Here is a 23,194-nt window from a genome sequence, read left to right on the forward strand (position 1 = left end):
GTGCCAAGAAAATATCCCCCACACCATTACACCACCACCACCAGCCTGAACCGTTCATACAAGGCAGGATAGGTCCATGCTTTCATGTTGTTTACGCCAAATTTGAGTTACTGTTGCCTTTCTATCAGCTCGAACCAGTCTGGCCATTCTCCTCTGACCTCTGCCATCAACAAGGCATTTTTGCCCAGAGAACTGCCGCTCACTGGATATTTTCGGACCATTCTCTGTAAACCCGAGAGATGGTTGTGGGTGAAAATCCCAGTAGATCAGCAGTTTCTGAAATTCTCAAACCAGCCCATCTGGCACCAACAACCATGCCACGTTCGAAGTCACATAAATCACCTTTCTTCCCCATTCTGATGCTTGGTTTGAACTTCAGCAGATTGTCTTGACCATGTCTACATGCCTAAATGCATTGAGTTGCTGCCACGTGATTGGCTGATTAGATATTTGTGTTAACGAGCAGTTGAATAGGTGTACCTAATAAAGTGAATTTTTTTATTGTTATTGCCTTATAGAAAAAGTCATTCATGTAAAATCAATTTAATTGTGTAAATCAATTATTTAATTATGGTTGATTATTCTAATGAATGTCATATAATAACTGACATTCAATGTAAGGGAACGAGAGAGACCAATGGCAGGTGTGCAGGTGAGGCTACTGAAGGCTCAGATGTAAATCCTACAGTATGGAGCTGACAGGGTGAATTTATTCTTCACTGCATCTGCAAAGTAAAATCAGAAGAGCACAGGAGACTGATGCAATCAATCTGACTAGAGCTCACGATACGCAAACATTTCAAGCTTGTACACTGCCTTATCCACCCAGGATTTAAAGAAATCAGATATAAAAGAATTTGATATTTTTGAAACAAGAAGAATCTGCTTTATGTATAAACATTATATGAAATGATTTATCCTATTAGCTAGATCAAAACAAAACCCAATTAATGAATTCATAATAATGATTATTATTATTATTATTATTATTATTATTATTATTATTAATAATAGTAATAATAATAATAATAATAATAATAATAATAATAATGATAATAATGATAATAATAATACATTGATTTCTTCCATAGTATTCTTTAGGTATGATGGAATTTGGTCCTTTGCAAAGTAAAATTCTTAGTTCAAAACTTTTGATCAATATCAATTTATATTAATAAACAAAAATTGTCTCCTGTACAGCATGAGAGATATAAGGTAAAAGCAATGCAGGTAAGTCACAACACAGTGTTGCTCAAGCACCAGCTTTTTACCCCTTTTCCAGAACAAAATCTAGCAATGAAGTTGCAGGAAATCAAGCAGTAACTGTATGCATGCCTGCTCTCTCCTGACAGACTACTAAAACATCCCCATTTGCACTTCCTCTGGTCTGTCCCAAATCAGTATTCATACATACTGAGGCTGATTACATTAACCAAATGATCACTTGTATTTGAGTGTATGTCTGCCTCCCATTTTCTTTTGGTAGGCCATCAACCACCTCACCTTCATCAATTCACATCTCCAGCAAGTCTACCCCAGAGTACCCAAATCAGCAACCAGGCATGCTGAGGCACATTAGAAACAACAAAAGTTCTGTCCAAGTACAACATCTCTACTTTGTTCTTTTTTTAAAACAAATACCTTCACTGGTTTGACGTCACTTTCACAGAGATTTTCACTGGGCATATTTGCAGGGGTTCTTCATTCTTATCTTCTTTCAAACCGGGAGAGAAGTAAGGAAACACTCTCTCAGTAAATGTGTCTTTAAAAGTGTAGATGAGTGACATGTCACTGGAGTCGAAGAAGGACACCTCCCCCCTGTCATAGTCCAGCTGCACTCTGATGCTCTGGGGCTTCCTCTTCAGTGGGAGCCAAGCAGCTCCAGATGCACAGTACTCATCACCATCCCTCAGCACTAAGATCCAGAATCCACTCTCTGGGCTGAATGTTATACTTCCCTTCCTACTGATGGACTCTTTCACCACTCCTATATCCCACACAAGTTTATTCCCAACATTCACCTCCCAGCTGTGTTTCCCTGAGGTAAACCCCTCAGATCCCAGCACATTCACACAGGGTTTAAACCTCTCTGGATTGTCAGGACATTTCTGGTTTGTACCTGTGAATCTCACAGTGGTCAGATCATCAGAGAGAGAGAGATGGGTATGTACAGTATTGGGGTCCAGCACCACAGGAGCTGAAATATCAAGAAGAAAGATATTTAAAAGGCTGTGAGAAGAGGCACATTTCAAATACTCTATTCAGATTATGTCACATACATGGGAAACTGTATATCATTGTTTTGATTTCGAATACACGGTAGTCACAGTGAGTTATGCTTTAAAAACAAAATCTGTTTGCATCATGAAATTAATTAAATGAACACATATCATAGCTAATTCAATGCAATACAATAAATCAGAGTAAAACCCAGATAATGCATTTCAGGAAAAAGGGTACAGCAATAAGTACACAAAATATCACTTTTGGACCATCACCACTAGAATATGCTAATGTGTATAAATACCTGGGGTTTGCCCTGGATGAATTTATGACCTATGAGGTGGGGATAAAATCCTTAGTGACGTTGGCTGGGAGAGCGTTAGGCTCAGTGATTAATAAATTGAAAGTGTGCAAAGATCTTGGCTATTCAACATATTCACAACTTTATGATGCCTGTGTCTCTCCTGTACTGAATTATGCTGCTGGCATATGGGGCTTTAAAGAACCCAAAAACGCCAATTCTATTCAGAACAGATCCATACAATGTTTTCTTGGGGTCCATACATTTGCTCAAGTTCTAGCTATTCAGCGTGAAATTACACAACACCCCATGGACAAAAGAACTTGATGCATTTTTTGAGGAAGTTGATTTACAATATATTTACAGAAATAACTTACGGTGTAATATTAACATGATTAAATATAAGCAAAGTTTTATCAAACTTTGAAGAAAAGTGGTCTAATAATATATTGCTAAAACCAAAATTAAGGACATATATTCATGTTACAGTTTTTCTCGATTGCTAACACTAAAACTGGTTCTTTTAGCAAAAACTCCCAAATTATGTGCCGCCATCAGCCAGTGGGGCGTCCTCCACCGCCATGCTACCCTGGGGCCTTACAACATGGCACACCTTCTTGCATTCCTAAATAACATGGAAAACAAGATACATCAACAGGAAGGGGAGCCAGGGCGGCCAGAGCAGTCCCACTATGTTGTCATATGGGACAACGTCAGTTTCCATCATGCTGCTCTGGTTCGTGCCTGGTTCACTGACCATCCTAGATTTTCTTTTATTTCTGCCTGCATATTCGCCATTCCTCAACCCTATTGAGGAATATTTCTCTGCATGGCGGTGGAGGGTGTACGATCGCAACCCTTATGTGCGGGAAAATCTCCTGCAGGCCATGGAGGAGGCCTGTGGAGATATTGCACTTGAATCCATCCAAGGGTGGATTAGACATACCAGGGCATATTTCCCACGCTGCCTTGCACGAGCTAACATGTGTGATGTGAATGAAATTTTGTGGCCTGACCCAGAGACGAGACGGCGATCAAGCTGACAATGCTGAGTAGTGTGTAAACTTCTCTAAATTGTTTTTGTTAATTTTTTTTTGTTTGTTTTTTGTACTGCACATACTTTTGAGTTCCTTTTTTGAATACTACTCTCTTGAAATTACTACTTTTTTTTTTTTTTTTGTTCCTTCAACTGTGATGTGTACTGTATACTGTACAGTATTTCACTTTTCAGTACTGCAAATAAAATATGTGGAAAGTTGCAACTCCAGACTCACTTCTATAAAGGGTTTTTGCAGTAGTGCTTTGAATTTAACTCACTGGTGTGTTCCTGGTAATCCACATTGTCTGTGTTTTCGATGGCTTGTGTGTGCCATTTGAAGGCAAAGTTTAATTTTGATGGAAGAGTATATGTTTTTGAGAAGATAATTTGAGTTTGGCATGGATGTTTGAGGTTTGTACTGATTGTGTAGTTTTGGGATTGTGTTAATAGTTTTGAGAAAAGGGAATTGTTTCATAAAATGTCTTCGCAATAGAAAAACTGTAAATCTAGTGTTACGTCCCCTGCCTCTGCTGGTCTGGGTGGTGCAGGAGGAGGTAGTTGCCTGATTGCCTAATTGCTTGATTGCCTCCACCTGCCGGTGGCCAACATAAGCCCTGCAGTATGAGGCAGGGGAGGTCTTTCTTTGAGATCTTCTTTGGGGTTTCTTTTGTGTGGTTTGTGTTTGGTGGTTTTGGGTTTGTAGTTTTTGTGAAGATCGTTTTGTTTGAACTTTGTGGGTTTTCCTTTGTTTTAGTTTGTGATTAGTTTGGTTATTCTAATGTCTGGGTTTGTGTTTTTAGATTAGTTTCTGGATTGTCTTTTGGTACATTGGACTTGTTTGTTGCGGCCCTTCGAGCCGGCCGTAACACTAGATATTTTCTCCAAATTTACAAACTGCAGTTTTAATTAAGTTTTAAATAGTCTACTAATTATGTGCTTGCTTGTTTTCTGATATTAAATTGAGAGCAGTATAGTGCAGCCCCAGAATCTTCCTAAACTTGGCAGGAACTGAGACTGGATGATTCTGTACTGTTTATCATTCACACCATACAGCTCGGTTTTCATTAAATGTTCCCAAATAATGTGATTTCAACTTTTGCCCCAGATACTCACTGTACTGCACCATCTCCTGCATCTTCTCCCAGACTCTGAACTTCAGGTTGCCCAGGTGTTTGGCCACATCTATCAGTGCCCCTGAGAGCAGCTCAGGATCCTGCAGTGTGCACTGGGCTCTGTAATGACAAGCAGGAGTCACTCAAGATTTAAATGGTAAATGGACTGCATTTATATAGCGCTTTTATCCAAAGCCCTTTACAATTGATGCCTCTCATTCACCCATTCACACACACGTCAACGGTGAAAGGCTGCCATGAACGGTACCAATCAGCTCGTTGGGAGAAATTTGGGGTTAGGTGTCTTGCTCAGGAACACGTCAACACACCCAGGGCGGGGGATCAAACTGGCAACCCTCCGACTGCCAGACAACCGCTCTTGCCTCCTGAGTTATGTCGCCCCAGATTTAGGGTTTAAAGAGACTTAAACAGACACTAGAAAATAGGTCAGAGTCTACATACCTTTCCTTGATGTTCTTGTAGCTCTGAAAAACACATAATAGCACAATTGTAATAAGATGTATACATGTATAAACATACTCAGTAGAGACCATTAATGGAGACGTAATAATAAGTGAAAAACAAGAGCCAAGCAAATAAAAGTTACATAATTTTAACAGTAAGCAAATATGAATGAAGGTACTGTAATGTACAGCTAACTGTCAAAATAAAGGAAATGCTTCAATAAATGAAGGATGCAAAGAATATTGAAAGCAGGAGCTTCCACACAGGTGTGACTCCTGAGATAATTAAGCAATGAACATCCCAGCATTCTCACGGTTGGGTATAAATATGCTGGGCAGGTTTTGTTGAATTAAAAACCATTAATTTTGCTACCATATGGCTGGAGGATTGCTCATCATCTCTGAATCAAATGACTGCAAATCTAGAGAGTGAACAGGCAGTTTCATCCGTCTTGAAGTTTGCAGCAGTTGCCTGCATGTAGTGTGCAGTGTCATTGCTATTATAGAGGACACAATGGTGAAAGACATTTATGTGGGGAAAATGAGGCCTTCTGTAAATTATACACAACATGTCCTACTCTGCAGTCGTGATGTTTTCTATTGACTTTCTGTTGACATCAGTTTTTCACAAAATTCAAAAATATATGAAAATGAAATGAACATACATGATGACATTTTAAAATGAGCTGATGAATCTCTAAGAACACTTGCACCCTGAATTTGTCACTGTCACAGTAGGCTACTGCTGCATTGGTGCAGAATAAGGGAACACAGCCAAATATTGTGAAGAACCACAAACCAGCATACTGAATTACAGTAAATCCAGCTCTTACCTGTAAAAAGGAGGTGTCTTCAGTGTCCATGGCCTTCTCAATAGCTGTGATTTTGTCTGTAAGAGTGGAGATGTGTCCTGTGATGTTTTCTATCTTCTCCTTCATGATCTGACTCTTCTGCTCCTCTTCCACTCTCAGAGCAGCTAGTCTGGCCTCCTCTTCCTCTCGCAGGAACTGGTGGAGCTTCTCAAACTCTGCCTTTATCTGCCTCTTTGTGTGCTGGGCCTGACTCTGCAATTCAAACACACTATTTTAAACTTGAATAGTGTAACTATGTTTTGTTATTTAAGTGTGGCAGCCAGTGTGTTTGTTATGCCTGTCAAAAAGAACATAAACCAAAAAGAATTATTTTGTATTGTTGTGTAACAGTATCTGCTTTCCTTACCTTGATGTGTTCAGCTGTTTTCTTACAATTTTTTTTAACCTCAGTAAACCTCTTCAGTTTTTCTTTAATAAGATTAAGTGCAGGCTTGAGTTCCTCCTGGAGTTAAATGAATCAGTAAGACACAAATGGCACAGTAATACTCCTCCTACAATACAAGTGAAGGAGCTATTTACATGAGCAGTACAGCTTATTAAGTACATTGTAAAAGTAGTCAGGAAAATATCCCTGCTACAAATTAAGTAAAGATCAGTGAAACATCGTTATATTGTAGCACAGCAGAACATTTAATGTGATGCGTTTTCAATATAATTAAACCAGTCAGATTTAGCAGAATATAGGGATTACAAAATGTTTGCTAGGTTGTAGTTTAATATATTTTTTAGCAGTCTAAGAAATGTTTATACAATTGATTTGACTTATTGATACACGATTTTCTTGTGCACATCTATAGCTTGTCTCCACCAGTCATTGTGGATTTCTGTACATCCTACTTGTTGCTCAGTCTTCTCCCCAACCAAACAGTATGTTTCAGGACTTGAACTTCATATTAAAGATGTGTGATGTGTGATATCTGGATTTTGGCTGTTGGTAAATAAAATTTGACACATCATTGCTACATAATTCTACAATCACTCTGCGTATTTCAGTGTTCATGTTTGGAGCCATATTCTCTGTAAAAGGCCCCCAAGCACAACTGTCTGTCAAAATTTAAGCATGCTAGCATTTTACTTATAAAGTCTTCTACTGAAAGTGAGAAATATGTGATGTTTTAATGGTTGAAACACACTTTCAGATACAATGCTGCCTCTTCCTGCTTTTGCCTGATCAGCAGGTTTGTTCCTGTTGCTGTCTTTGCAAGTGGAAGTGGAGGCCAGACTGACTGTATTTACAAGACCTCATACCACAGCTGCCGTCAGATCTGAATGTTTTACACAGAGACACTTTACACATATATGATTGTGTCTTGAAAATATCAAATACATTATATTCAAAATGGAATACCTTCGCCTCCAGTACATCCTCTTCCACTGGACAGACTGGGTGGTTTCTGTGTTTTTTTGAAGTCTGACAGACGACACAAAGAAGCTCTTTGTCATGTTCACAGAATAATAGAAGTTTCTCCCCATGAAGACTACAGCGAGCATCATTTTAGTCAGTAATTTCTCTCTCAGTCTTCTGCTTTAAGTAGGACTCCACAATGCTTCTTAAAGCCAGGCTTACAGGAGGATCCTCCATAGAGGCCTTTCTCCTGCAGATGGGACACTCTCGAGAGCTCTTCTCTTCCCAGTACTGCTTCAGACACACTCCACAGAAGCTGTGGCTGCATTTCAGGACAACAGGCTCTTTAAAAATATCACAACATACAGAGCAACAGAGCTCCTCCTCAAGAACCAAAGCTTTACCCTCCATTTTACAGACTCTGTCCTCTCAGTTTGATATTTTCACTTTTAGATTTGCTTAACTTTGGACAGAACACACCCCATATCGTTCAAAATTGGAACAAACTGGCTGATCAGGCTTGTTGTCTTCAGTCTTCTTGCCCAAATACAGAGATGATAATGTGCCTGAACTGACTGCTCTGGAGGTATTTACAAGGTGCAGCCAGTAGTGTCCCCCTGGATTAAATAAAAATGCTCGGGGAATTTTATTTATATAGCACATTCATTCAGGAACATTTAATTTGCTTGTTTCACGACATTTGAAAGCGGGGAGTAGGCTAGTTAGATTATATGAACATAAAGCTAATGAGCTTAAAACTGGGAAAATACGTTGTCAACTTCACTCAAAAACATACTTAACGTTATGACCGGCGCCTCAGAATGCAAATAACATCACAGGGGATCTATTAAAAAATGTACAAAGTTGGAAACTGAACAGCTAGCTGCCATTAACCCGTAGGCCTATGTGTTTGTGACCGGAGATAAAATAGCCACCTTCACACGAGTGGGAAAAGTTTATCTACTTTTACAACAATCAAAAAGAACAGAATACTGGAAAATCACACAGTTTAAATCACACTGTAATTATCTTGAACACATATACGTGTACTTACTAAACGGAATGAGCAGGGAATCAAAGAGATGGACAAATGCTAGCTAGGCCATTTTTTCTCTCGCTTCTACTGGCCTGAAAAGGCAAGAGCTGGCCAGCATGTCTACCCACCTTACAAGGAGAAAATGCCTCCTTGCCCTCTAGTGGTGAAAGCTGGAATTAACTATTTTTTTAACAGCATTAATTCAACGCAGTATAGGCTGACATTAAAGGCGGAAAAATGGTTCTTAAACAGGAAAATACATATTTGATATCATAAATGTGACGACACATTTGTGTGTCACAATGGTCAACTGCAACTATATGGCCATGTATTTGGGGGAGTGAAGGCTTACATAAAAGGTGTGCACCAATCATCTTTCTTTTCCATTCTGCCCTCTACCAGCTGACCATCATTAGGTCATAATGTGGGGCTCTAATTAGATTTATGAACCTGCTTTAAGCAGAGCTGTAAGGTTTTGGGACATTTTTTAAAACAATGCACCATTGAAGTGATATTCCAGATGCTGAAGCCCTGTTCCAGCAGCTGCAACAGAAGACCTCTTCTGCAGAGCTATTCTTTGTGTCTTCAGAAGAAGTGGAGAAGATGGCACAACATATTGCTGAGGGACCCCCTCTTGCAGCGATTAAAGGCACCATGACGATGCACCAGGTGGTCAGTGTTGTCCCAGGCAGTGTTAAATACAGGGACATCAGCTGCCTTTGTAAAATGATGGATGGAGTCCTCGACTGCCCATGCTATGAGCTCTAAGAGTTCACTTTTTCTGCCAATGAAATTCAAAAAGCCCACAGTTGCCACACCACTGAAATATCTGCCCCTTCTACAGTCCGGCCTGAGGTAATTGACACAGAGCACATTGGCCAGTGGTGTGTTGTCAACTACGATGCAGATTCCTTATCCAGGCATCATCCTTGAAGTGCAAGAGCATAATGTCAAGGTTAAATTTATGTGCAGAAATGGCATCAACAAATTCTTCTGGCCCAGCCCAAGAGAAGATGTCAGCTGGTATAGAGATGAACACATTGTTTGCCTTATCCCAGAGCCAGTCCCTGTCAACAAGAGATCTGTTCAGATAGTGCTGGATGTTCTAGTCTATTTGGAGGTGCGAAACCCCACTAACCCATCTTCTCTGTTCTGAATTGAAGACAGCCTTGCCATATCCTTATATAATTTAGAGAAGGGGAGAAGAGAGGAGAGGAGAGGAGGGGAATTGAAATGAGAGGAGAGGAGAGGAAATGAGAGGAGGAGAGGAGAGAAGAGGAGCGGAATTGAAATGAGAGGAGAGGAAGGGAGAGCAGAGGAGGGGAAAGGACAGGAGGGGAGAGGAGAGGAGGAGAGGGGAAAGGAGAGGAGGAAGGGAAATGAAATGAGAGGAGGAGAGGAGAGAAGAGGAGGGGAAATGAAAAGAGAGGAGAGGAGAGGAAAGGAGGGGGGGTTAAATGAGAGGAGAGGAGGGGAAAGGAGAGGAGACTGTTTCATTCAATTATATCACTTGTTCCATCACTGTTATTACACAGTCTCACAGGTGTTATATAAGTCTGTTCAGACAACATTGTTTTTTTTGATGGAATATGATCTTAATGGAAAGTATCTCACTTGAAATGTTGACATGATCTGCTTTTGTACTGTTTTTAAACCATCATTGTTCAATTTTCATGTTTACTCTACAAAGACTTCTTAATTTTTTACTAAGTATGACATGGTCACACCTTAGAAATTCATACAGAGCTCTATATTACTGTATTCTTGTAATATGTTTTTATTAAATGAGCATTGATAACTAAATATTTCAAATTCAGTCATTCATTAAATGTAGACACATTCAAATTTTATTTAAAAAAAACGCTGTTTTATGACTAAATAAAGATTTGATAATGTGATAACACCAGTGACAAAATGACAAAAGTCTTGCATTTTAAAATAAAATATATTTAAATATATTTGGAATTAAGCTCTTTATCTTGTAAATCTGTTCATAGAAGATATTGAAAGACACATTAAAGTACTTTGCTTTTGGGATTAATGAAACTGATTTTTAAATTTTTATCCACCCCAAATGCCACTCCAACTGGATAATGACCCTATTGTACATTGTACATAAGAACATTGTTCTCTTAATTGAATTTTAAACCCTAAATCAATGTTTTTCATGTAGAAACAACCTGACGCTCATCGGTGGATAACTGTTGGTGAATAATCGGTGAATAACTGTTTTCCTTCTTTACAGTCCAGAGACTGTATTTCTTTAGTTTTCACTTCAATTGTTTACTACAAAACACTCATCATAATAGATTTTTTGGTTATAATAGATGTGTGACATTTGACTTGGATTATGACTTATGATTTCATGACTGTAGGTTTAAAAATACTTCTTAAGACAATCTGTGTACCTTGATGGTGAACTCATTTTATCGAAATATAGAAAAGGGGAATGTTTAACTTCTTTCTACTGGTAGGGACATTCCAGAAAGTCTCTGCAGTTTCATGCCAAAAAAAAATATTTCTGGGGTTTTCACTACTACCAAAACTCAGGATAGTGCATGTTTCACTCTGAGGACAAAACAAGGGTTAAGTATTCTCTGAAATAATTTTTTTTTATTTTTTTTTATTGATCTCGCTGGTAGTTCAATTCAACATTCAATATTCCCTGAAGAACTGCACTTCATATTCATTCTTTTATGAGTGAAAAGCATGGAAAAAGGATAAAGTTATATCCTGAATGCACTTCTAACCAGTCTAACGTGGGACACACCCTCAAACTCCGCCTATGTAGTTTTTTTTCATTTAACTTTTTCATTTGTTATTTTCTTCTGGGAGTAATCCTGTGGGGGATTTATTTTACGTGAGTGAGGTGTGTGCGTGGCGGTGGGGACTGCGAACCTGGAACCATGAGGAGAGGAATGGTGGTGGCGGTTGGGGAAAACCTGAGTGGGAGGAGAAGGAAACCTGAAACCTGGAGTGGAGCCATGAGCCCCGGGCTAGGCAGGAGGCGAGCGGGGGCGGAGCCCCGGCCGAGTGAGGGACGTGCACTGAGTAACGCTGTCAAGCGCGAGTGTGCTCTGTCCTGCTCAGTCCACAGTGGGATAACTGGTGCTGTGCTGTGGGCGTGGGTGCGTGTGTGTGTCTGTGTGTGGTCGTGGGTGCGTGCGTGTATTTGGCATCTCCAATTAGCCTACCTGCATAGTCTTTGGACTGTGGAAAGAAACCGGAGTACCCAGAGGAAATCCACGCAGACATGGAGAGGACATGCAAACTCCACAGAGAAAGGCCCAAGCCGAGATTCGATTACTTTTTATTACTTCATTCAAATACAAAACCAAGTTCATGAGACTAATAATTTTACACAGAACCAATGTAAAAATAAAGGTGTTTGTGGGGTAAAAAAATAAGCAAGAACATACAGGGGTGGACAAAATTAAGTGAAACTTCGACATCAACAACTGCCATGTTCTTTTTTTTTTGGCAAAAGCACCAACCTGTTTTTCACCTAATTATGGCGTGCTGTTTTTGACTGTTATACATTTGTTTCTTTTATATTATGCACTGTCAAAAAAGCTAAAATACTGAAAATTTAAAGGCAGGTTTAAGGTTTTATAATAATTGTTGTTCAATAGCATAAATTGACCACAAAGTTTAAAAATCTAAATTCTGCTCAAAACTAAAACATTTAGTGAAATAAATTGGCTTGAAATTTTTAGTATTCTGTACTTTTTACAGTGTGGCTTGCCCTGCTGATGAATATGTTAATTCATCAATTAATCTTAATTGATTATTAATCATATTATTATCAAATATTCTGGAGTGGAGTGAGCACAGAACCACAATGAGGGACATTGGGAACATGACGTTTTAGAGGGTTAATTAACTAGGTTGTGTTGTATTTTTACTAATATTGATGTGTAAAACTATATTCATTTTATTCGTTTCAGTGAACCACAACAGTAGAATAATGGACAAATCTGAAAATATAGGGAGTAATATGGGGTTCTGTTTGAATACGTACACTCACTGGGTTGGACCCTATTTTGCCTTCAGAACTGCTTTAATTCTCGTGGCATAGATTCAACAAGGCGCTGGAAACATTCCTCAGAGATTTTGGTCGATATTAACATGATAGCATCACGCAGTTGCTGCAGATTTGTCGGCTGCACATCCACGATGCCAATCTCCCGTTCCACCACATCCCAAAGGTGCTCTATTGGATTAAGATCTGGTGACTGTGGAGGCCATTTGAGCACAGTGAACTCATTGTCATGTTCAAGAAACCAGTTTGAGATGATTTGAGCTTTGTGACATGGCACGTTATCCTGCTGGAAGTACCCATTTAAACATGGGTATGCTGTGGTCATAAAGGGATGGACATGGTCAGCAACAATACTCAGGTAGGCTGTGGCGTCCCCATTCTGATGCTTGGTTTGAACTTCAACAGATTGCCTTGACCGTGTCTACATGCCTAAATGCATTGAGTTCCTGCCACGTGATTGGCTGATTAGATAATTGTGTTAACGAGCAGTTGAATGGGTGTACCAAATAAAGTGTATTTTTTTATTGTTATTGCCTTATAGAAAAAGTTATTAATGTAAAATAAATTAAATTGTGTAAATCAATTATTTAATTATGGTTGATTATTCTAATAAATGTTGTATAATAACTGACATTCAATGAAAGGGAATGAGAGACCAATGGCAGGTGTGCAGGTGAGGCTACTGAAGGCTCAGATGAAAATCCTACAGCATGGAGCTGACAGGGTGAATTTATTCTTCACTGCATCTGCAAAGTAAAATCTGAAGAGCACAGGAAACTGATGCAATCAATCTGACTAGAGCTCACGATACGCAAACATTTCAAGCTTGTACACTGCCTTATCCACTCAGGAATTAAAGAAATCAGATATAAAAGAATTGATTAAACCAGAAGAATCTGTATCTGAATCTATAATTTATGTATAAACATTATATGAAATGATTTATCCTATTAGCTAGATCAAAACAAAACCCAATAAATGAATGAATTAATAATAATAATAATAATAATAATAATAATAATAATAATTATTATTATTATTATTATTATTATTATTAATAATAATAATAATAATAATAATAATAATAAATGTATTTATTCTATAGTATTCTTTAGGTATGATGGAATTTGGTCCTTTGCAAAGTAAATTCTTAGTTCAAAAGTTTAGATCAATACCAATTTACATTAATAAACAAAAATTGTCTCCTGTACAGCATGAAAGATATGAGGTAAAAGCATTGCAGGTAAGACACAATACAGTATTGTTCAAGCACCAGATTTGTACCCGTTTTCCAGAACAAAATCTAGCAATGAAGTTGCAGGAAATCAAGCAGTTCAACTGTTCAACTGTTACCTCTGTATGCATGTCTGCTCTCTTCTGACAGACTATTAAACATCCCCCTTTGCACTTCCTCTGGTCTGTCCCAAATCCGTATTCATGCATACTGAGGCTGATTACATTAACCAAATGATCACTTGTATTTGAGTGTATGTCTGCCTCCCATTTGGTTTTGGTAAGCCATCAACCACCTCACCTTCATCAATTCACATCTCCAGCAAGTCTACCCCAGAGTACCCAAATCAGCAACCAGGCATGCTGAGGCACATTAGAAACAACAAAAGTTCTTTCCAAGAACAACATCTCTACTTTGTTCTTTTTTTTAAAAACAAATACCTTCACTGGTTTTACATCACTTTCACAGAGATTTTCACTGGGCATATTTGCAGGGGTCCTTCATTCTTATCCTTTTTCAAACAGGGAGAGAAGAATGGGAACACTCTCTCAGTAAATGTGTCTTTAAAAGTGTAGATGACTGACATGTCACTGGAGTCGAAGAAGGACACCTCCCCCATGTCATAGTCCAGCTGCACTCTGATGCTCTGGGGCTTCCTCTTCAGTGTGAGGCCAGGAGCTCCAGATGCACTGTACTTATCACCATTCCTCAGCATTAAGACCCAGAATCCACTCTCTGGGCTGTATGTTATACTTCCCTTCCTAGTGATGGACTCTTTTGCCACTCCTATATCCCAGCCTAATTTATTCCCAACCTTCACATCCCAGCTGTGTTTCCCTGAGGTAAACCCCTCAGATCCCAGCACACACACATAGAATATAAACCTCTCTGGGTTGTCAGGACATTTCTGCCCTGTACCTGAGTCACTCACAGTGGTCAGATCATCAGAGAGAGAGAGAGTGGCACGTACAGTATTGGGGTCCAGCACCACAGGAGCTGAAATATCAAGAAGAAAGATATTTAAAAGGCTGTGACAAAAGGCACATTTCAAATACTCTATTCAGATTATGTCACATACATGGGAAACTGTATATCATTGTTTTGATTTCGAATGCACGGTAGTCATAGTGATTTATGCTTTAAAAACAAAATCTGTTTGCATCATGAAATTAAATAAATGAACACATATCATAGCAAATTCAATGCAATACAATAAATCAGAGTAAAACCCAGATAATGCATTTCAGGAAAAAGGGTACAGCAAGAAGTATACAAAATATCACTTTTGGACCATCGCCGCTAGAATATGCTAATGTGTATAAATACCTGGGGTTTGCCCTGGATGAATTTATGACCTACGAGGTGGGGATAAAATCCCTAGTGACTTTGGCTGGAGGAGCATTAGGCTCAGTGATTAATAAATTGAAAGTGTGCAAAGATCTTGGCTATTCAACATATTCACAACTTTATGATGTCTGTGTCTCTCCTGTACTGAATTATGCTGCTGGCATATGGGGCTTTAAAGAATCCAAAAACGCCAATTCTATTCAGAACAGATCCATACAATGTTTTCTTGGGGTACATAAATTTGCTCCAGTTCTAGCTATTCAGGGTGAAATTACACAACACCCCATGGATGAAAGAACTTGATGCATTTTTTGAGGAAGTTGATTTACAATATATTTACAGAAATCACTTACGTTGTAATATAACATGATTAAATATTAGCTTTTATCAAACTTTGAAGAAAAGTGGTCTAATAATATATTGCCAAAACCAAAATTAAGGACATATATTCATGTTAAGCAAAACTATGGCCCTGAACCATACGTTATGGCATACCTAACCAGAAGCCAAAGGTCCCTGGTTGCCCAGTTACGAACCGGTATCCTTCCTCTGGCTATTGAGGTAGGCAGATCTAATGATGTAGTTGAAGAAAAAAGACTATGTCTGTTATGTGATCTGGGTGAAATTGAAAGTGAATCCCACTTTATGCTGTACTGTACATATTATGATGATCTCTAAGAGCACCAATTTTCCATGAAATGTCTAAACAAAATCCTGAAGTGTTTTGGGGGGGCGGGGATGATGAAAAATTGCTATTTAAGTTTGACATTTTTAAAATGGCTAACTTTGTATCAAACACCTGGAAAAGAAGGCAAGATGGACTGTTTGTTCAGTCTCTAATGAGGTGTTATTATTTATGTAATGACTATGTGTATGTTGCAAAAACCTGAAAAAGAAGATAAGAAGGTTTGCTTATGGAGTCTATACTGTTTTGTACAGGGCATATGTAATAGATATGTGTTTGTTGCATTTTAATAGGTTTATGATTTACTCTGGATCTGTTATATGTAAAATGTTGGTGTCATATAAGCCAATGTGGGCTGGGTATCGCTGTGATGATAAAATTCATTCATGCACGTAATTCACACAGCTAATAGTTCCTGATATGAATTAGGCCTTATAGGGAGGGGCTTGAAGGGAGGGCTGAGGGGAGGGTTGGGAGGGGGTTGAATGTTTTTTTTTTTTAATCTAGTGTTACGTCACCTGCCTCTGCTGGTCTGGGTGGTGCAGGAGGAGGTAGTTGCCTGATTGCTTAATTGCTTGATTGCCTCCACCTGCCGGTGGCCAACATAAGCCCTGCAGTATGAGGCAGGGGAGTTCTTTCTTTGAGATCTTCTTTGGGGTTTCTTTTGTGTGGTTTGTGTTTGGTGGTTTGCGTAGAGTTCTTTTCTTTGAGAGATCTTTCGGGTTTCTTTTGTGTGTGGTTTGATTTGTGGTTATGGGTTTGTAGTTTTTGTGAAGATCGTTTTGTTTGAACTTTGTGGGTTTTCCTTTGTTTTAGTTTGTGATTAGTTTGTTGGTTATTCTAATAAATGTCTGGGTTTGTGTTGTTAGATTAGTTTCTGGATTGTTTTTTGGTGCATTGGACTTGTTTGTTGCAGCTCTTCGAGCCGGCCGTAACACTAGTTATTTTCTCCAAACATACAAACTGCAGTTTTAATTAAGTTTTAAATGGTCTACTAATTCTGTGCTTGCTTGTTTTCTGATATTAAATTGAGAGCAGTGTAGTGCAGCCCCAGAATCTTAGTAAACTTGACGGGAACTGAGACTGGATGATTCTGTACTGTTCATCTTTCACACCATACAGCTCGGTTTTTGAGTTTGATGTTTTCATTAAATGTTCACAAATAATGTGATTTCAACTTTTGCCCCAGATACTCACTGTACTGCACCACCATCTGCATATTCTCCCAGACTCTGAACTTCAGGTTGCCCAGGTGTTTGGCCACATCTATCAGCGCCCCTGAGAGCAGCTCTGGATCCTGCAGTGTGCACTGGGCTCTGTAATGACAAGCAGGAGTCACTCAAGATTTAAATGGTAGATGGACTGCATTTGGGGGTTAGGTGTCTTGCTCAGGGACACGTCGACACACCCAGGGCGGGGGATCAAACTGGCAACCCTCCGACTGCCAGACAACCGCTCTTACCTCCTGAGCTATGTCGCCCTAGACTTAGGGTTTGAAGAGACTTAAACAGACACTAGAAAAAAGGGCAGAGTCTGCATACCTTTCCCTGATGTTCTTGTAGTTCTGAAAAACACATAACAGCACAATTGTGATAAGTTGTATACATGTATAAACATACTCAGTAGAGAACATCATGAGACAAGTTATAAGTGAAAAACAAGAGCCATGCAAATAAAAGTTACGTATTTTTAACAGTAAGCACATATGAATGAAGGTACTGTAATGTACAGGTAACTGTCAAAATAAAGGAAACGCTTGAATAAATGAAGGATGCAAAGAATATTGAAAGCAGGAGCTTCCATGCAGGTGTGACTCCTGAGATAATTAAGCAATGAACATCCCAGCATTCTCACGGTTGTGCATAAAAATGCTGAGCAGGTTTTGTTGATCATTAATTTGGCTACCATGTGGCTGGAAGATTTCTCAGCAACTCCGAATGACTGCAAATCTAGAGAGTGAACAGGCAGTTTCATCCGTCTTGAACTTCGTAGCAGTTACCTGCATGTAGTGTGCAGTGTCATTGCTATTATAAAGGACACAATGGTGAAAGACAATTATGTGAGGAAAATGTGGCCTTCTGTAAATTATACAGGACATGTCCTACTCTGCAGTGCTGATGTTTTCTATTGACTTTCTGGTGACACCAATTTTTCACAAAATTCAAAAATATAAAAAGAAAAATTTGATGACATTTTAAAATGAGCAGATGCATCTCTTTGAACACCTGCACCGTGAGTTTGACACTGTCACAGTAGGCTACTGCTGCATTGGTGCAGAATAAGGGAACACGGCCAAATATTGTGAATAACCACAAACCCGCATACTGAATTACAATAAATCAAGCTCCTACCTGTAAAATGGAGGTGTCTTCAGTGTCCATGGCCTTCTCTATAGCTGTGATTTTGTCTGTAAGAGTGGAGATGTGTCCTGTGATGTTTTCTATCTTCTCCTTCATTATCTGACTCTTATGCTCCTCTTCCTCCATCAGAGCAGCTAGTCTGGCCTCCTCTTCCTCTCGCAGGAACTGGTGGAGCTTCTCAAACTCTGCCTTTATCTGCCTCTCTGTGTGCTGGGCCTGAATCTGGAATTCAAACACACTATTTTAAACTTGAATAGTGTAACTATGTTTTCTTATTTAAGTGTTGCAGCCAGGGGCGGTTTTAGTGATTTGGAGGCCCCAGGCAAAGACCAATGTGAGGCCCTTGTCAATTTTGCTTAACGCAATCATAGCTAGTGAACAAAAACTATTTGGAGGCAGCTCTTTTCAGTTAACAAAGCCACAGAACTAAAGGACAGACTCTAATGAGAATTCTAAATGAAGAACTTCAAATGACCTTCAGTCAGTTAGAAGAAGACAATATGGCAAGAAGAAGATAAGTATATAATCTTTAATTCTTTTAAGACAAAAAAAGGTAAAGCATTTGAACATTCACTATTCTCTAGGGGTAAAAGTCCCGGTCCGAGCGGGTGTCTGGTTTGTGGTGAGCTGCTGCTGTCTGTCTGCGTCGCCTCTGACACTTTCCTCCCACACTGTAGCTGGTTCACCGCAACCAGCAGAGACAGTAACGCTAGATGTTCTAGTAGGTGCGGTGGGTGCACAACAGGCTGAAGCAGCACTAAGGCTGCTAACGTTAGCTAGCTCAGCTTCTTCAACTAACGTTACACCTGTTCTAACGTCAGCTAGAGTGAGAGCACCTATTATCAACCAACTTTGTTTGACAGACAGGAAAACATAAACGTAAGAGGTGGTCCAGCGCTAGATTTTGGTTGCTAAGGGACGTGTATCGACCACCCCATATAAATGAATGGAACTTGACACAAGTTTGCTAGCGTACTGTATAAGTGTCCTGTCTTGCGTATTTGAGGTTAATATGAGAAAGGGTGGTCGCTATCAGCATGTCTAAGAATCCATATATATTCACTGTTGTAACCCAAGTCGCAGGATGCAAAATAACCGTTAGGAAAGCAGTTTGAAATTATGAAGCAACGTCTGTGCCATTGGATTTAATGAGTCGCGATGAGAATTCCAAGCGTGCTGCTTGTCTTAAAGTTGATATAGTAAATAATGCTGTATTACTATATCAAAATCTAACTAAATGTATATGTATGAAGTTAGTTTTTTACATTTAGACAATTTATTATGTGTATTTTTACAGGACGTACATTTAAATAGGTAACAATGTCCAGTTCGTTCTAATAAATACGAAGTAAATATACTAGCCGTTAGGGTGGTCGATAATAGGTGCTCTCACTCTACTTGTTGCTCCTCTGTCGTGGAGTCTCTGGCTGTTTTACTAAAGAATTTTGTCAGTTTAGGCAAACTTTCCTTAAACTGGGCATCTTCCTTCTTCCTCTTTCTCTTCTCAAATCCGCTGTGAAAACTCTTTGTGGTAACAAAGATCATGACTCTCTGTCTCTGATGGCAACTCGAATTTCTACGTCATTGATTAGACGCAAATGCAGGAAGGTCAAGGTGGAATAGTCCATTAAATGTGAAATGTGGGTGATAATAAATATTGGCAAATATAGATATTTAATTGGATAGGCCCACATTTACATGTAGACAGATTTATTTGTATCTATTACAGATTATTATTTGTTTGGAGTGACAAGAAAAAAAAAAGTTTTATAAATTAAAAAAAAAAAAGGAAACAAATGCACGAGGCCCCTTTGGCGGACGAGGCCCCAACCAATTTCTTACTTATGACCTATGGTAAAACCGCCTATGGTGGCAGCCAGTGTGATTGTTATGCCTGTATTGCTTTTGTATTTTTGTGTACCTAGCAAGTATTAATTGCTTTCCTTACCCTGATATGTTCTGCTGTTTCCTTACATTCTTGTTCAACCTCAGTAAACCTCTTCAGTTTTTCTTTAATAAGATTAAGTGCAGGCTTGAGTTCCTCCTGGAGTTAAATGAATCAGTTATCACTTACAGAAAGACACAAATGGCACAGTGATACCCCTGCTGCAATACAAGTGAAGGTCACAACAGCTTGTTAAGAACACGGGGAAAGTAGTCAGGAAAATAGGCCTGCTATAAATTAAGTAAAGATTAGTGAAACATACATTACTTATAACACAGCATAACATGTTATGTGATGCATTTTCAAAACAATTAAACCAGTCAAATTTTACAGCATATAAGATTAAAAAATAACTTTTGCTGGGTTGTAATTTAATATACTTTATATTAGACTGTAAGAAATGTTAATGCACTTATAAACTTGATTTGACTTATTGGTACAATAATTTTTTGCACATATGTATAGCTCTTGTCTCCACCAGTCATTGTGGATTTCTTTACTTCCTGGTTGTTGCTCACTTCTCTCCCCAAGCAAATAACAGAGTATTTCACAGCAATTTTATTAGATTGTTTCCTTTATTATATTAAAGTTCATGTGTGATATCTCCATTTGTCCTGTCAGTACTTCTAATTTGACATATCATTGCTATATATTTCTAAAATGGCTCTGCGTATTTCAGTGTTCATGTTTGGAGCCATATTCTCTGTAAAAGGCCCCCACGCACAACTGTCAATCAAGATTAACCATGCTTGCATTTTATTCATAAAGCCCTACACTGAAAGTTTAATATACATGATGTTTTAATGGTTGTAAACATTTTCAGATACAGTGCTTCCTGCTTTTGCCGGATCAGCAGGTTTGTTCCTGTTGCTGCCTTTGCAAGTGGAAGTGGAGACCAGACTGACTGTATTTACAGTATAAGACCTCATACCACACCCGTCCGTCAGAACTGAATGTTTTACACAGAAATATTTTACTCATATTTGATTGTGTCTTGAAAACATGAAATACATTATATTCAAAATAGAATACCTTCAGTTCCGGTACGGCCTCTTCCACTGGACAGACTGGGTGGTTTCTGTGTTTTTTTGAAGTCTGACAGACAACACAAAGAGGCTCTTTGTCATGTTCACAGAAGAATAGAAATTTCTCCCCATGAAGACTACAGCGAGCGTCACTCTTGTCTGTAGTTTCTCTCTCAGTCTTCTGCTTTAAGTAGGACTCCACAATGCTTCTTAAGGCCAGGTTTATAGGAGGTTCCTCCATAGAGACATTTCTCTTGCAGATGGGACACTCTCGAGAGCTCTTCCCTGCCCAATACTGCTTCAGACACACTCCACAGAAGCTGTGGCTGCATTTCAGGACAACAGGCTCTTTAAAAATATCACAACATACAGAACAACAGAGCTCGTCCTCAGGAATCAAAGCTTTAGCCTCCATTTTACAGACTCCGTCCTCTCTGTCTGATATTTTCACTTTTAGATTTGCTGAACTTTGGACAGAACACACCCCATATCGTTCAAAATTGGAACAAACTGGCTGATCAGGCTTGTTGTCGTCAGTCTTCTTGCCCAAATACAGAGATGATAATGTGCCTGAACTGACTTCTCTGGAGGTATTTACAAGGTGCAGCCAGTAGCGTCCCCCTGGATTAAATAAAAATGCCCGGGCAAATTTTATTTATATAGCACATTCATTCAGGAACATTTAATTTGCTTGTTTCAAGACATTTGAAAGGGGGGAGTAGGCTAGTTAGATTATATGAACATAAAGCTAATGAGCTTAAAACTGGGAAAATACATTGTCAACTTCGCTTAATACACATCTTAACGTTATGACAGGAGCCTTAGATAGCAAATAACATCACAGGGGATCCATTAAAAAATGTACAAAGTTGGTAAACTGAACTGCTAGCTGCCATTAACCCGTAGGCCTATGTATTTGTGACCGGAGGTAAAATAGCCACCTTCACACGAGTGGGAAAAGTTTATCTACTTTTACAACACTCAAAAAGAACAGAATACTGGAAAATCACACTGAAATTATCTTGAACACATGTACGTGTACGTACTAACTGGAATGAGCTGGGAATCAGAGAGATGGACAAATGCTAGCTAGGCCATTTTTTTTCTCTCGCTTCTACTGGCCTGAAAAGGCGAGAGCTGGCCAGCACGCCTACCCGTCTCACAAGGAGAAAATGCCTCCTTGTCCTCTAGTGGTGAAAGCTGGAATAAACTATTTTTTAACAGCATGAATTCAACGCAGTATGGGCTGACATTAAAGGCGGAAAAAATGGTTCTTAAACAGGCATATACATATTTGATATCATAATGTATCCACACATTTGTGTGAGTCACAGCGGTCAGCTGCAACTATATGGCCGTGTGTTTGGGGGAGTGAAGGCTTACATAAAAGGTGTGCACCAGTCATATTTATTTTCCATTCTGCTTTCTCCCAGCTGATCATCATTAAATCATAATTTAGGGCTCTAATTAGATTTATGAACCTGCTTTAAGCAGAGCTGAAAGGTTTTGGACATTTTTTAGGACAATTATAGGTGATGTAACGCACCAGTCTTTAAAAATCCAACAAAACAAGTTCAAATAAAATGAGTTTTCCCAAAATTATCCTAAATGGAACTACCCAGCAGCCATATTCTTTGGTGTGTCTTTATGAATATAGATTAATGGTTTCAATGCAGCTCCTGGCTGTTTCGTACATGGTGTCAGTTTGGGAATTCAAGCCTTTATTAGGCTACATGACATTAGCAATGTTAAACTGATTCACATCTAGATTGACATATATGTTAACATTTAGAGCCTGGTTACACTGGTTGACCTGGGAATGTTATTAGCCATTCTGGCACTGTTGCTCACATATTACATTGAACTCCATAATGTTTGGGACAAAGGCATATTTTTCTTGATTTGGCTCTGTACTCTACAATTTGTAATCAAAGAATTTACATGTGGTTAAAGTGCAGACTCTCAGCTTTTTTGAAAGGCCATTATTGCTCATTTTGGTTTCACCATGTAGAAATTACACCGCTTTTTATAGATTTCAGGTAACCATTATGTTTTGGGACAAATGGTTTCACTGGTGTTTCTGATTATTCCCGTGTGTTCATTTGCTATCGTAGTGCAGGCATAAGAGAGCTTTAAGTATCTAGTCTTAATTCTAGGCTTTTGA

General features: G+C 38.9%; 1 protein-coding gene across 4 annotated transcripts; it reads right to left on the bottom strand.

Annotated features, from left to right (window-relative positions):
* Window positions 1–1,598: 1,598 nt before the first annotated feature.
* Window positions 1,599–21,619, bottom strand: LOC118221155 (zinc-binding protein A33-like). 4 transcript variants are annotated; one of them, XM_035405954.1, is made up of 7 exons: window positions 21,038–21,619; window positions 20,030–20,104; window positions 6,358–6,378; window positions 5,973–6,203; window positions 5,138–5,160; window positions 4,677–4,795; window positions 1,599–2,197 (listed from the first exon to the last, which is right to left on the bottom strand). In XM_035405954.1, the coding sequence occupies exons 1-7, from the start codon at window positions 21,443–21,445 to the stop codon at window positions 1,644–1,646; spliced, it is 1,431 nt and encodes a 476-aa protein (XP_035261845.1). In that variant the 5' UTR covers window positions 21,446–21,619; the 3' UTR covers window positions 1,599–1,643. The 4 variants fall into 4 exon arrangements, with proteins under 4 accessions (XP_035261845.1, XP_035261844.1, XP_035261843.1 ...); XM_035405953.1 differs by lacking the exon at window positions 6,358–6,378 and having other exon boundaries at window positions 20,009–20,104; window positions 21,038–21,618; XM_035405952.1 differs by lacking the exons at window positions 5,973–6,203; window positions 6,358–6,378 and adding an exon at window positions 18,052–18,282 and having other exon boundaries at window positions 20,009–20,104; window positions 21,038–21,612.
* Window positions 21,620–23,194: the final 1,575 nt, after the last annotated feature.

Source organism: Anguilla anguilla, chromosome 2 (genome assembly GCF_013347855.1).
Source record: "Anguilla anguilla isolate fAngAng1 chromosome 2, fAngAng1.pri, whole genome shotgun sequence".
NCBI lineage: Eukaryota > Metazoa > Chordata > Actinopteri > Anguilliformes > Anguillidae > Anguilla > Anguilla anguilla.

Excerpts from the sequence above, each read along its gene's own strand:
- LOC118221155 (XM_035405954.1), bottom strand. The coding sequence starts at position 21,445 with ATGGAGGCTAAAGCTTTGATTCCTGAGGACGAGCTCTGTTGTTCTGTA. Across the intron at positions 20,105-21,037 it reads AGGCCGTACCGGAACTGAAG|GAGGAACTCAAGCCTGCACT; the intron begins GTATTCTATTTT and ends ATTTAACTCCAG. Across the intron at positions 2,198-4,676 it reads GCAGGAGATGGTGCAGTACA|CTCCTGTGGTGCTGGACCCC; the intron begins GTGAGTATCTGG and ends TTGATATTTCAG.